This window comes from Tripterygium wilfordii, chromosome 8 (genome assembly GCF_013401445.1).
Source record: "Tripterygium wilfordii isolate XIE 37 chromosome 8, ASM1340144v1, whole genome shotgun sequence".
Classification (NCBI taxonomy): Eukaryota; Viridiplantae; Streptophyta; class Magnoliopsida; order Celastrales; family Celastraceae; genus Tripterygium; species Tripterygium wilfordii.
In genome coordinates this window covers 11,406,527-11,418,889 of record NC_052239.1, presented here as the reverse complement: position 1 = coordinate 11,418,889, position 12,363 = coordinate 11,406,527, and the positions used below count along the sequence as shown (strand labels likewise).

Sequence of the window (12,363 nt, the reverse complement as noted above, 5' to 3'; positions counted from 1 at the left end):
AGCCTCAGAATTCATCACTCATTGATTATGCTACTTAATTGTATTTCTTTTCTTTTCTTTTTTACATGGGAATTCCCAGCCACTAATTTTTGGATGCGCACTTAGATAAATAATACTCGAACTGTTTAATTTGTGTTAATTTTGTATTAATGAACTCTTTTTTTCCTTGATAAAAGTCCTTTCATTTCATTGAAGAAAAGAATGACAACAACAAAAAGCTTGAACCTGAATTATTAAAACGAAAGAGATATGGAAGTTTAGCTGTGATTGTCAATCAAAATTCTACAAAGTTGGCTAGACCTAGCTAACTACTAGCTTCCCCATGCTTGGTCTTAATCAATCAACACCCCTCTAACACAATAGCGGACCCAGGTGGGGGATGAAAGTGGCCTTCACCCCCCCTTATTGAACTTATTATATAAATTACTCTAATCATCATATCTGATAATATTATTAATTTCAAATTTCATTGGTTTAGATACTTATACCAAAACAAGAAAAATCCAGAAATTTAGTAACCTTGTTACCAAAGTTGACATTAATTTATGCGTAAGGGTACAAGATTATTACTATCTATCTAATAGTATAAAAGTACTAATGATGAATATTATGAATTATTTTGTGTCATGAGTCCTTTCCCTTAGCTCTCTCAACTAAAACCTGCTTTCTTTGGTACAGATTTGAGGGGAGGCTCCTCCTCCTCCATCCTCCCTTTTTTAAGGTTCCCCCTAGTTTGTTGTTGTTTTGTTGAATAAGGACTATGGGAAGATCATGGTTTTATCCCCATAATTCCGTTTGAGATATGATTTTGCTTCAAGAACGATGTATAATCGGAGTTCATATACCATTTTCTGAGTTCCAAACTCCAAGGTCAAGTATGACTAATCATGATTTCGATGGAGTTGGTTTTGGATCTTGATATAGGTCTAAATAAGGCTAATATGTTGATGTCATTGAAGTTGCAATTATTTATAAGTTTTACCGATTAGGAAATCATTTTGGTGGGCTTGAATTGGTTGGGCTGATTTGGAGCACACGTTGTCCGAATTCGATGAAATTTGATTAGCTGAAGCGAAATGACGTTCTGAACTGAACATGTCGCCTTTGGCCATTGGTCCCTCCCTACTTTTGAGAAATTCCATCGTTAAAGGCCTCTAATGGGTCATTTTATGTTTTTAGGAGTATTTTTGTAATTTTACGCTTTTGTGTTTTCATCATATTATGTTTGTAGTCGGCGTTAGTGGTCATTATCTTCTACTTTTATGAAATATAAAAAAATCCTAGAGAGTTTTCTCTCAATTTCTAGTGGATTCTAGTATTACTCTTTTAATCAAACGTTGGTTTGATTCATTAATGTTTTCCTTTGTTGATCTGACGTCATATCTACTCCAGATCTGTTTGGAGGAGTTCTCAACGGTCAGATCTGTTTTGTTCATATTTGTTTGTTTAGTTTGGCGAAATTCGGTGTAATCCGGTATCGTTTGGTTTTGAACGAGGTTCGGTGGAATACATTGTCGTACAAGGGTGTTCGGCGATAACCGTTTTTGTGTTTGTGTCTTTTTTTAATCTTCTTAATTGTGATCCATCTTTATATTGACTCGAGTGCCTACAGATAGCATATCCTCTTTTCCATTATGGGTTAATGAATATATTTTGATTTTCATGACCTTTAAAAAAAGAAAAGAAAAAGAGTTGTTGTGGTGATTGATTTATAATTGATTGCTACTCCTGTCCAACTTTATATTTGATGATGACTTTTCTTCTTTGTACGGATCTCCATCATATTAAATAGGAAATCTTGGTTTGTGGAAGTATACAACTATACATGACCATGACATTGATTAAGATACATGGACCTTTAGTTTTATCCAAATGGAAGCAATTGCACAGCAATAATACTTCTTTGAACTTTTTATTAAAAAAACAATAATAAAAGTTGTTTACAATTTAAAAAATAACCGACAACCACACATAAATTCGGACCGTCAAATTCTCAAACAAAAATATCTCACGGTTTGATTCTAGATAGATTTTTCAATAGATTATCATCCAAGTGATTAGTTTCTTACAATCTCACAAAATGACTTAACTAGAAGTTTTGTACGTGCGCAACATAATATTATATAGATTGTTATATGATATGGTCGAGAGAAAGAACGTTGTAGACTTCCTTTTGCACCATATGTACATAATATATATAACTTCAAATATATACATATGGTCGGCTATAATTTGTGCCCTTTTAGTTGAATATACATATATATATATTTTAAGACCAGCTTCTGATCCAAAGCACATATTCAACTTCCAGGCTTCTTATCTGTTCTTTTTTTTTTTTTGGATGAAGTCTTATCTGTTATTATTCATAAGACAACTAAGGCTGTCCCTCTCCTTAATCCATTTAATTAGACAAGTTGTGATTGGTTAAACCTACATATAAATCTATTTTAATTAAGATATTATGCTGCATCACCATAAACACTCATCAACAAACTATTAATCTTTTAATAATTATGTCTATCTTTCTGATTATAGTTTTTTGCTTAGAATATGGAGATATTGCATATACACTGATTCATGTCCAATGATGACAAATGGAGACATTGCTAATTATTTATGGAATGTTTTCGGCTAACACCAAAATTGCGACCTTTTATCTGCACAAATAATGGTGCTTAACTGAAAAGAAATCTTTTTAAACGGTGGAACATGCAGCCACTACCCATTAGATATGCACTGGATAAACTCATCGGGCATGTGTACTAGGAATGTACATTGGGTTTGGTCCCTAGTTATCAGTTTGTGTCCCACCCGACCCGATACTTTTTAGGAGTCCCCATACCCTACCGATAACCCTGTTAAGAATAATTGGATTCCGTGCCACGGGTTACCCAATTACCTTTTCCAAAGCCAACCCACAAATCTAGCTGCTTCCTGTCAAAACAACATTGGCCAACGAGTGTGTATATTTTGATCTACGAAAATTCAGGTCAAAATTTTGGATGAACAAAAACTGATATGGTCTTCAAAGAAAACGGAGTATCTAGCACTTGAAGCAAGTGTTTCAAGTACTTGATAAACCTATTTTCAATAGCCCATTGGAGTTGCTCTAACGGATCTGAACCCAATAGAGCAAAAAGTTCAAACAATCACAAAGACACGACCTCAAACCATCGCTCTATCTGGTCACCTTGTGAACTCCTTAAATAATCATCATCAAATAGAAAGACTACTAACACCTTCCCTCATCCTCACCACCAGCACCAAATGATTAGTTCTAAATCAGCAGGATTTGCTTGCTCCCCATTGCACCATCCAACAAATGGGGGGGCCTCACTTTCACGGCTTGCACCAACAATTGATGCTTTTGACTTTTGAAGGGTGCAAGAAAGGAGGTGAACCCTCGGTGCCTTGAATTGAGGAAAGCCCATCAAAGCTGAATTTGGGAAGGGGGAAGAAGTGAAAAACATATTACAGATGGAAGCCCTAAATCTAATTAGTAAGTGTATTATTTATTTAACATTTTTTTACAAGATTATTGTTTGACCAGATGATTCGAAAATCACAAAATGTTATACTTGATCCCCACTCTTTTATGCACCTATCTGGCCGGCTATGGCTCGCACCGATAAAAATATTTTGGGCCAATCCGATAAGCATCGGGTAGGGCTGGGCCAGGTTTCAAAGCCCAATGTACACCCGTAGTGTATACTAGCCAATAACTTACGCATGTCTTGAACCTTGATAGAATAGTACGATATGCATGTTATTATCAAGTTAACACCATCATTGACCGGATTGAAAACATTTGTTTCAATGGTCTTTGGGCTTGAATTTTCCCTAAGATTAGTAACAAAGAGGGCAAGAGCATAAAGCCCAATCCCATTACATCGAGTATTAGTGGGCTATCAAGAAGAGAAAGTCTACTCCTTCGGCTGTGCTCGGTTAGGCCCTCTAAATACTGGCCAGATTTGCAGAGTGGTTAAATGGGCCTAAACATAAAACATTTAAGGAGAATTGGGCCTTTGTTAAACTCCGCCCCATTAAATAAGATGAACAGTCCAATTAAGTTGCTCGATTTTTGATATTATAATGCAAATAAGAGGGAGGAGGTATACACAGTTCTATAATATTTAACTTTTAATAGTAAAAAGCTACTGATTTTCCAACGAAAACGATGATGATAAGGAGTAAGGACAGAATAGAGAAGAAACAAAGTATTGTATCAGGTATGCATGAACTTGCTTTTGCGAACTCCTACGGAGTTGGTTGAATGGTAAGTTTTACCCCATGGGTTAAAGGCACCATAATTGTCTCGTGAGCATGGGACGGGAGACTCATGTGGCCGAAGTTTATCATCTAAGATGTGATTCAATATGATTGTGTCTTAAACGAGTTACTTGTTAAAGAAAAATCTTAGTTTTGTGTAATGAAATTCTTTTGGGTGGAAAAAGCAGTAGTAACCAACCAGATCCAAGAATATCCACCTACACAATAGAACAATGAGCTAAAAGGGATCTCGAGGGTGTGCTTGAGGGATCTCTTCGATGCTCAAATCGGTAAATTATCACATGGGAAGTGCTCGGAGCTTTCTTTCTAGTAGCAAGTAAATTGTAAGGTTTGAATCATTTAGATGTCACTCAATGTCCCCTTTTATATGGATTGGGAGAGTTATCATTTTGGTTGGAGTACATATCTTCTCGTTGATCTTAAGTCAATTTACAGGAAGATGAATCTCATCATGATCCCCTCTTAAATAGAGTTAAATCCCCTTCGGAGCTCTAGATTTTCATGGGTTACCTAAGAGAAGTGCTCGATTGGTAACGAAAGGACATCTCGGTCTTCTCTTCTCGGTTACCAAGCCTTGTGTGAGCTCGTCAGCTACATTCTTTTCGATTGGAGTACTCGACCCTGCCTTGATTGGTGACCAATGAGACTTCTCGGTTGACGTGTTTGCTTGGTATTTTGTCCCACGTGTCAATATTTTAGTGGAGAACACTGATTTCAATATTTGTCGCTTTCCTTGTAAAAGCTCAACACTCATGCATTGGACCAGAAAAACCTTAATGGCTTTGTGTGACTAAATCCAGTTAAAGGGTGACTAACTAGGCCTGTCCATGGAGGAGTCCTAAAAGAAGGCAATACAGACGAAAGAAAATGAAGCAAAAAGACTTGACATAGTCAATACAAAGCATGAGATAGTAACGCCAGGTGATTATGCGAATTTCCTATAATTGGATCCTCAATGACCAAAAAAAGAAAAAACAGACCACCAAACCAACACCTCTATATCCCCCGCCCTTAAGAACTCCACAAACAACCATTCATTCATCACATTCTCTCAAACCACCACTTCTCCTTCACCCTCCATTCCTTCTCCGCCTTCCTCGACTTCCATGGGGTGCGGAGCATCAAAGGCTGGAAATGGTGGAGAGGTGGTGCCTGCTAGGCTTCGTCCTCTTCTCCGACGACAGTTTGAGGAGATCAAAACCCGAAACGCCAGCGCAATAAAACATAAAGGAGCAACTCTGTCCAAGAAACAGCTGCTTAAAGACGGTGAAGAAGGAGATGATGATGATAGCCATAAGAGCGTGTCTTCACCTGAGGACAGTCCGGTGTCACCACCTTTGCCAGAGCCTGAAATGACAAGAAATGAGATTGAAGAAGAAAATGTGGTGGATTTGCCAACACCAAAGTCTGCTAAGGTGGCACCAGAGCCGGAATGTGAAGACAATGAGATAGCAAACAATGTAATGGACGTTGCAGTTCGTGTGACAGAGGAAGTGTTGGTGGTGGAAACAGATGGAGAAGAGGATGAAGAAGAGGGAAGGGTTATTAGGAATGTAGAAGACAGATATATCTGTCCTGGATCACCAAGTTTCAGAGTATATTGTATTGATCAATCATTCGACGACTCAAAGGATGAAAGTGAGTTCATGTCCTGATATTTTGTCAAACATTATTAGGCTTTTAGCATTCATCAACTGCGAATTTCTATATTCTTTTCAGATCACAAAGAGGAAGATGACACAATCCTGCAATTGCAAAGTGGAAGCCAGTGTGCTGGATCAAAATCTGATGGGGTATGTTTATCATGATCATATTTAGGAATTGAACATGTTATTGCAAAATTTTTATCGTGAAACAACTGAAATTAAACAATGCTATATTTGGCTCCTTCCCCCCATTCCAAAACACGAAAAACACTAATAATAGACGGAATTATTAGCAGTACTTATGTATTTTCTTTTCTATTCTTACTCCAGGAATCAGAGACCAAGATAAAGAAGAAAGGAAAGAAAGCATACAGGCTTAAGAAGGTCATCATACCTAAGGGAAAGCTGCTGAACGTCAAGTCGTGCTACTATCCTGCTTGTACTGGCCACCATGAGAGCACACGTCTTCTTTCCCAAAAGGTGGCAGCTGCTTAATTGGTTGTGCCAGGAAGAATGAAGGAAACCATCCCATTTTTCTTCAGGGTTTTCCTATTCGTCACCTTCTTGATCACTAGTCCCTTTCTCTTGTAAAGAGGGTAAGATTATTTGATCAAGTACATGAGATATGCCCTTTGTAATCAATCAGGAGAGGATATATTATGTTTTCTGTATAATCAGTCAGAAAGACATCTGACATGTAACTTCATAATCATGTAAATAATCAGTCAGAGACATCTGACATGTAACTTCATAATCATGTAAAGTGCTCTGTTTATTAGAGTGTATATTTACCTCTGCGCATGATTATCGTGCACTGGTAGGTGACAATGTGTTAACAAGACTTATTTTCCATACACAAGAAGGGAAAATATCAGCAAATGAAAAATAACGTTTAGCTCAATACCATCACCTGAATGATCAATGAAATATGTAGCATACTCAATGAGATATTTTTGTCCATCAATTGCCCCTTTCCATCTTCTGCATGAGAATCCTTGAAGTCTCTCTATCCCACCGAATCATTCGCCTATCTTTCACATTTACAACATCTTCTGAAGACATTGACATACTATAGCCCACAGTAACTGGTTCCTCAGTCTCCACCTCAATACCTTCTGAAGGTGGTTGTTGATATTCTAGTCCAGTGTTGACGCAGTGATGCTTTACTAGTAAATGATATTCATTGTGATGCTTTGACATAAGAAATTGAGATCAAGACTCCCAAACTGGCCTGAATTACTGTCAACAAAGTTGGTTTCAATAAGCTCTTGGAGGGTCCCTCGCAAGTTCAACATGAATTTACCATTCTCAACTTCAATTGCATAATACCACTTGAATTTGACAAATTTAGCTGCAAATGAGAATTATAGATTCAAAGCAGCATCCATATCTGATATCCAAGTGATTCGAGCAGGTTCAGGATTACACTGCAGATGATAATTCCGAAACAGAGAAATTGCACACATGCATAAATTAATGACTGTTGAACATCAGCACATAGTAGGGATGAAAACAGGATCAATTGAATTCTAATAGGTCCAGACAAAACTAAAATAAGACGTTTACTGAACGTTAAAGCTACATTTGAAATATAGTCTATCATAACAGTAAGAATTCTGATAATTGGTAGTATAGATAAGCCAGAGGCACCAAAAAATTAGAATGCACTCAACAGTTCTAGCTCATCCAGGTAATACTAATTAAGAAGTGATATTTATTTGGAATACATCACAATTATTACATTCGAAAGCCAACACAAATTACCCGGTAATCATAGTCCCGACACCTTCATCGGTCATGATCTCATGAAGTAAAGAGTGCTCGACACGGCCATCGATGATACTCGCAGTCCTAACTCCTTGAGCAAGAGACCGCACACAACAGTTCACTTTCGGGATCATCCCACCAGCCACCTTCTTGTCCTCTATCATCTTCTTCACCCCCTTTATGTCAATCTCCTTCACCAAGCTTTCAGGATCATCCTTATCCTCCAAAATCCCCACAACATCTGTCAGAAGAATAAGTTTCTCCGCCCCCAATGCTGCAGCCACCTCCCCTGCCACAATATCAGCATTGATGTTGTATGATTGTCCGTACATATCTGCTGCCACAGATGCTATAACAGGGATGTGCCCGCTGTTGATGAGTGGTTGCAGAACGGTGGAGTTGACACCGGCAACTTCACCAACAAAGCCCAGATGAGCAGCATTGGGAGAGGGGCGTGCAGTAAGGAGGCGACCATCCATGCCAGAGAGGCCGATGGCAGTGCCACCAGCCTTGTTGATGAGGGAGACCAAATTCTTGTTAACCTTACCAATAAGGACCATGGAGACAATCTCCATGGTTTGAGAGTCAGTAACACGAAGACCGTCATGAAAAACGGGCTCGATGTTGAGTAGGCGAAGCCAGTTGTTGATGTCAGGGCCCCCACCGTGGACAAGGATGGGGTGAAGGCCGACGCAAGAGAGGAGGACAAGATCGCTGACAACAGAGGCCTTAAGATGGTCGGATTTCATGGCAGCCCCGCCATATTTGACAACAATGGTCTTGCCCCGGAACTTCTGGATGAATGGAAGTGATTCTGAGAGAATATCAACTCTAAACTGAGAAGGGGTTAGTGTGTTTTGGGTGGACACTGTTGTCGATGATGCTGCTGCCTCTGCCTTGATTCGTGGATAACATGGCAATGTGACAGCAAAGTTCTTCTGTGGAGATTTGAATTTGGAAAAGGTAAGGGATGGTGAACATAAATGCAAGGCTTTGGCTGCTGCCATCTACTTCTCCTCCTCCTATGATGTCTACTGCAACTTACACTTGCTAGGGAGAAGAAATATCAACAGAGACACAGAGATGGTTTACCTGATAAGAAAATCAAATAAACGAAATCTTCCAACATAAGAAAAATGATGAGGGAAAATGGTTTTGAAACAATTTCAAAACTAGAATGGCTAATCAGTTTACATTCACTGACCAACGAATCCTCAACAACATGATGTAAGTAAGAGACAAAACTAAGTACACGAGGAGAACAAATAACAGAGATACATACATGATACATCTCCTCCTTACTACTGCTGCTGCTACTAGCAGCAAAATAATCTTAAAATATATGCAGTTGCACAGATATATCTCCTTATTAGCTCCCCATATAAAAGCATCATCAGATTATAAACTGCTAGTTAAGGTTGGAAGCCCCAAATTAACTGAATTTAGAAAACCCAGCCACTAATAACAGCCAAAATTTCCGACACTAGAAGGATAAACACCGCAATCAACAGAGACACAATACTCAACTCAAAATTATAATAAAAACCCTAAAATTTAACTGCTCAATCAACACAGACAAGCTTTACCCTAAATCGCAATCGCAGTTTGATAGACAACTCACATGCACGATAAATCGTGGTTTGATGCGCAGAGGAAGAGACCCTCTTCTATGGTCGGAAATCAGAGAGCCGCAGATATTTCCATGCGCCGTCACATACACAAGCAGCTTTGAACACTAATCCACCTCCACATCGGACATCAGAGAGTCGCCGTTGATTAGAGTACCGTTTTAGATCACAACACGTGTTTGAGGTCCCGTCCCATCCCTAGATTTTTTTGCTGGTGTTCCCGTTTTAGGGATGCTTGTGGATGCGTCCATCTATCGGGTTACAAAAGAGTCTCGCCGGCTGGGGGTCCGGTGATGATTGAGGCGCTTGCTTTCCTTTTTGGGGCTCAAATGGCTACGGAACACCTCCTGTTTCCTTTTTGTCTGGAAGGCGATGCCCTTCAGGTGGTGAATGACCTTCGTGGGAACAATTTGCCTCTCTCGTCCATTGGTTTTGTGATTGAGGATACTAAAGCTTTAATAGCCTTGGTGGATCACCACATTATCCACACCTCTCGAAGTCAAAACAGAGTAGCGAATGCTCTTGCTCTGATGGGAAGACTGTCTTTTTCTTATAATTCATGTATTTTCCAAGAGGAAGTCCCTGTATCCACCACCTCTTTGTATTTGCTTGAGTGCTTCCCTGGCGCTTTTTAATAGAATTTCTCTTCAAAAAAAAAAAAAAGATGGCAATTTGTGTCCAACCCACTCCCGTCTCATCCCTAGATTTTTTTGCCGGTGTTCCCATTTTAGTAGTCTAGAGATGATAATTTGTGCCCAACCAGTCCCGCCTCGACCCGATCCAGCCCACCCAGAAGATTTCCCTGATCCCCAATCTCAAGCTGCATGCAGGGTGGGGCGGAGATGGGTATGCCTCCCAACCCGCCTCACACCTTGCCCCACTATACATTTATATATATAAATAATTATATATGTATATATATATATACAATCCACATACGTAAGATAATTTTTATTTTTAGATCTCATTTTAATAGTAATGGTTATTTTAATTTAATATATTGAATTATTGTGTTTCCAGAATAAAAAAATATCAAGTAGCTTAGTTGGTATGAAAATTAGTCATATATTTTAGAGGTCTCTATTCTTGATAAAAAAAATTTAAAAAAATTCATAGGCAGAGATTTCCGTGCTGGAAGAGGACCTGTGGAGACCCGTGGGTTATAACAAGGAGGGGACGGGGATTAATTGTTGCCCCAACATGTGAGTGTTGGGCACATCCCTACATTTTACGTTGTTTCTTCCCATTTTAGCCCTACCACCCCACCCCCATTAGAGCAATCACAATGGTGTTTTTTTGATAAAGCATAGTTAATGTATGAGAATTTATATTTTGCTGATATAGTTATATTGTGAGATGTGTTTTGTTGATGTAGTTGGACCAACAAAATGTATTGATACAATGGTGTAAATTTACTGACTTGATTTTTGTGTAATAGAGGTGGTGCCCGATATTGATTTGTGTGTAAAAAAATGAGTGTGTTAGTGACAGAACCCACATGTAGAACAAACATGGGGGCATGAGATTTGTCATTCCCTCATGTTGGTCCAAGTAAATTAAGACCAACAAAAATGCACCATTATAATGCACTTTGAGCTAATTAGGTATTATAAGCACTCCATGCCCTAAAATATTGTCACCATTGCAAGTCACACCATTGCAAGTGCTCTTAACGGTAGCGAATTCATGAACTTGGACCCACAGATTTGATTTTCCTTTTCTCGGGAAAGTTTTAGGTGTCAAAGTGAATTTCCTGGAGAAAAAGTTTTTTTTGGCGAAAATGGAGTCGAATATAATCTTGTCAAATGAGGACGTCCAGAGGGAGACTGGTCCTCTGTTGTCAGCGATCTGGTCCTCCTCTCATGCAGTGGCCTTCGCCCCATCCCCGTCCACGATGGTGGCCGCGACATCAACAGGAGGATTTGCCATTTGCCTACTCAACAATTCCCGACTCCTTGATACATGTGCCCTAATCGCCTCACCCATACAGGGAGACCTCGATCCAATCATCCCTTAACATATCAAAACCTACTGGACATGCTAAGAATACAATCAGTCTGAAGAAAGCTTCAAACAAACTCATCTGCAACAATATAAAAACTGTACCAAGATATAAAACAAGTTAGTTCCCCAATAATTCATCGACAAAACAGCTTTTTAATTGAAGAGCACAGAAAGAGGCAGTGACAACCAGGCGACCCCTGCAATGCTACAACAATGACGACACTTTCCGGCGATACGTTCAACCACCTATGCGAGAAGGGGGAAAACCAGACAAAATAAGCAAACGATGTTTGTCTTCATTTTGGCTTTCATCTTTGACAAGCCCGCGTGTACTTGTATTATTTTCACTTTGCTCATGGCGGCTCAATAACTCCAGCTTCTAAATTGTTTCGAACAAATCCTTTTGAAAGGTCAAGTCCCATGCATGCTACAAACAAATGTACAACAAAACCAAACTAGACGAAAGAGATGGAACTAATTGCTCCACTTTCTACCAATCTTTCTCAATTTTTGCTTTTTTTTTTTAATTGGACCCGCCTGACAAGGTATACCCGGGCACGTGAGTCCTATCATCCCATACGCACCAAGTAATTAATAGGTCTTTGATCCACGGGGTGACTCCAAATAAATTTGTTGGACGACGCGGAGTTGAACGTAGAACCTTTTACCTTTACAAGAGTTAATCGATGAAAAATGAAAAAGATGGCTGGTCCCACTTGATACTTATCAATTTCAATGTATATATATATATAGTACCCCATAAATCAAAAAATATAGGTGCCCTTCCACATCGACTCGTTTTGTTTTCAAGTCACATACATAATAAATCTTGATTCAAGATAGTGATGGATCAATGGATCAAGGGGGCATGTCGTCGCCTCACCCTATACTGTCAATGAGACAATGTCGTTGGATCATATGATAGGATGAAAAATGAACAACTGTCAGATCATCCATAATTCCATATCATATGACGGTAGGCATTGATCCTCATCCGATGGTATATTTCTTGATCGAAAACTCCGAAT

At 39.0% G+C, this 12,363-nt stretch overlaps 2 protein-coding genes across 5 annotated transcripts; one reads left to right on the top strand and one right to left on the bottom strand.

The window, feature by feature from the left end:
- The first annotated feature begins 5,019 nt into the window (after nt 1–5,019).
- On the top strand, nt 5,020–6,011 carry LOC120004021. Its single transcript, XM_038853229.1, has one exon. It carries the CDS (start codon nt 5,397–5,399, stop codon nt 5,943–5,945), a length of 549 nt encoding a protein of 182 aa, XP_038709157.1. The 5' UTR covers nt 5,020–5,396; the 3' UTR covers nt 5,946–6,011.
- Nucleotides 5,500–9,512, bottom strand: LOC120004020 (acetylglutamate kinase, chloroplastic-like). Of its 4 annotated transcripts, XR_005469426.1 has the most exons (5): nt 9,325–9,512; nt 7,701–8,795; nt 6,847–7,175; nt 6,331–6,566; nt 5,500–5,637 (listed from the first exon to the last, which is right to left on the bottom strand). XR_005469426.1 is itself a non-coding variant. In XM_038853226.1 (3 exons), the coding sequence occupies exons 2-3, from the start codon at nt 8,708–8,710 to the stop codon at nt 7,103–7,105; spliced, it is 1,083 nt and encodes a 360-aa protein (XP_038709154.1). In that variant the 5' UTR covers nt 8,711–8,795; nt 9,325–9,512; the 3' UTR covers nt 6,633–7,102. The 4 variants fall into 4 exon arrangements, 3 of the variants coding, with proteins under 3 accessions (XP_038709154.1, XP_038709156.1, XP_038709155.1); XM_038853226.1 differs by lacking the exons at nt 5,500–5,637; nt 6,331–6,566 and having other exon boundaries at nt 6,633–7,175; XM_038853228.1 differs by lacking the exons at nt 5,500–5,637; nt 6,331–6,566 and having other exon boundaries at nt 7,150–7,287.
- Between the last annotated feature and the right edge of the window lie 2,851 nt (nt 9,513–12,363).

Coding starts and splice junctions, on each gene's coding strand:
- LOC120004021 (XM_038853229.1), top strand. CDS start 5,397: ATGGGGTGCGGAGCATCAAAGGCTGGAAATGGTGGAGAGGTGGTGCCT.
- LOC120004020 (XM_038853226.1), bottom strand. CDS start 8,710: ATGGCAGCAGCCAAAGCCTTGCATTTATGTTCACCATCCCTTACCTTT. Junction 7,176..7,700: donor GTCGGGACTATGATTACCGG/GTAATTTGTGTT, acceptor CTTTGTTGACAG/TAATTCAGGCCAGTTTGGGA.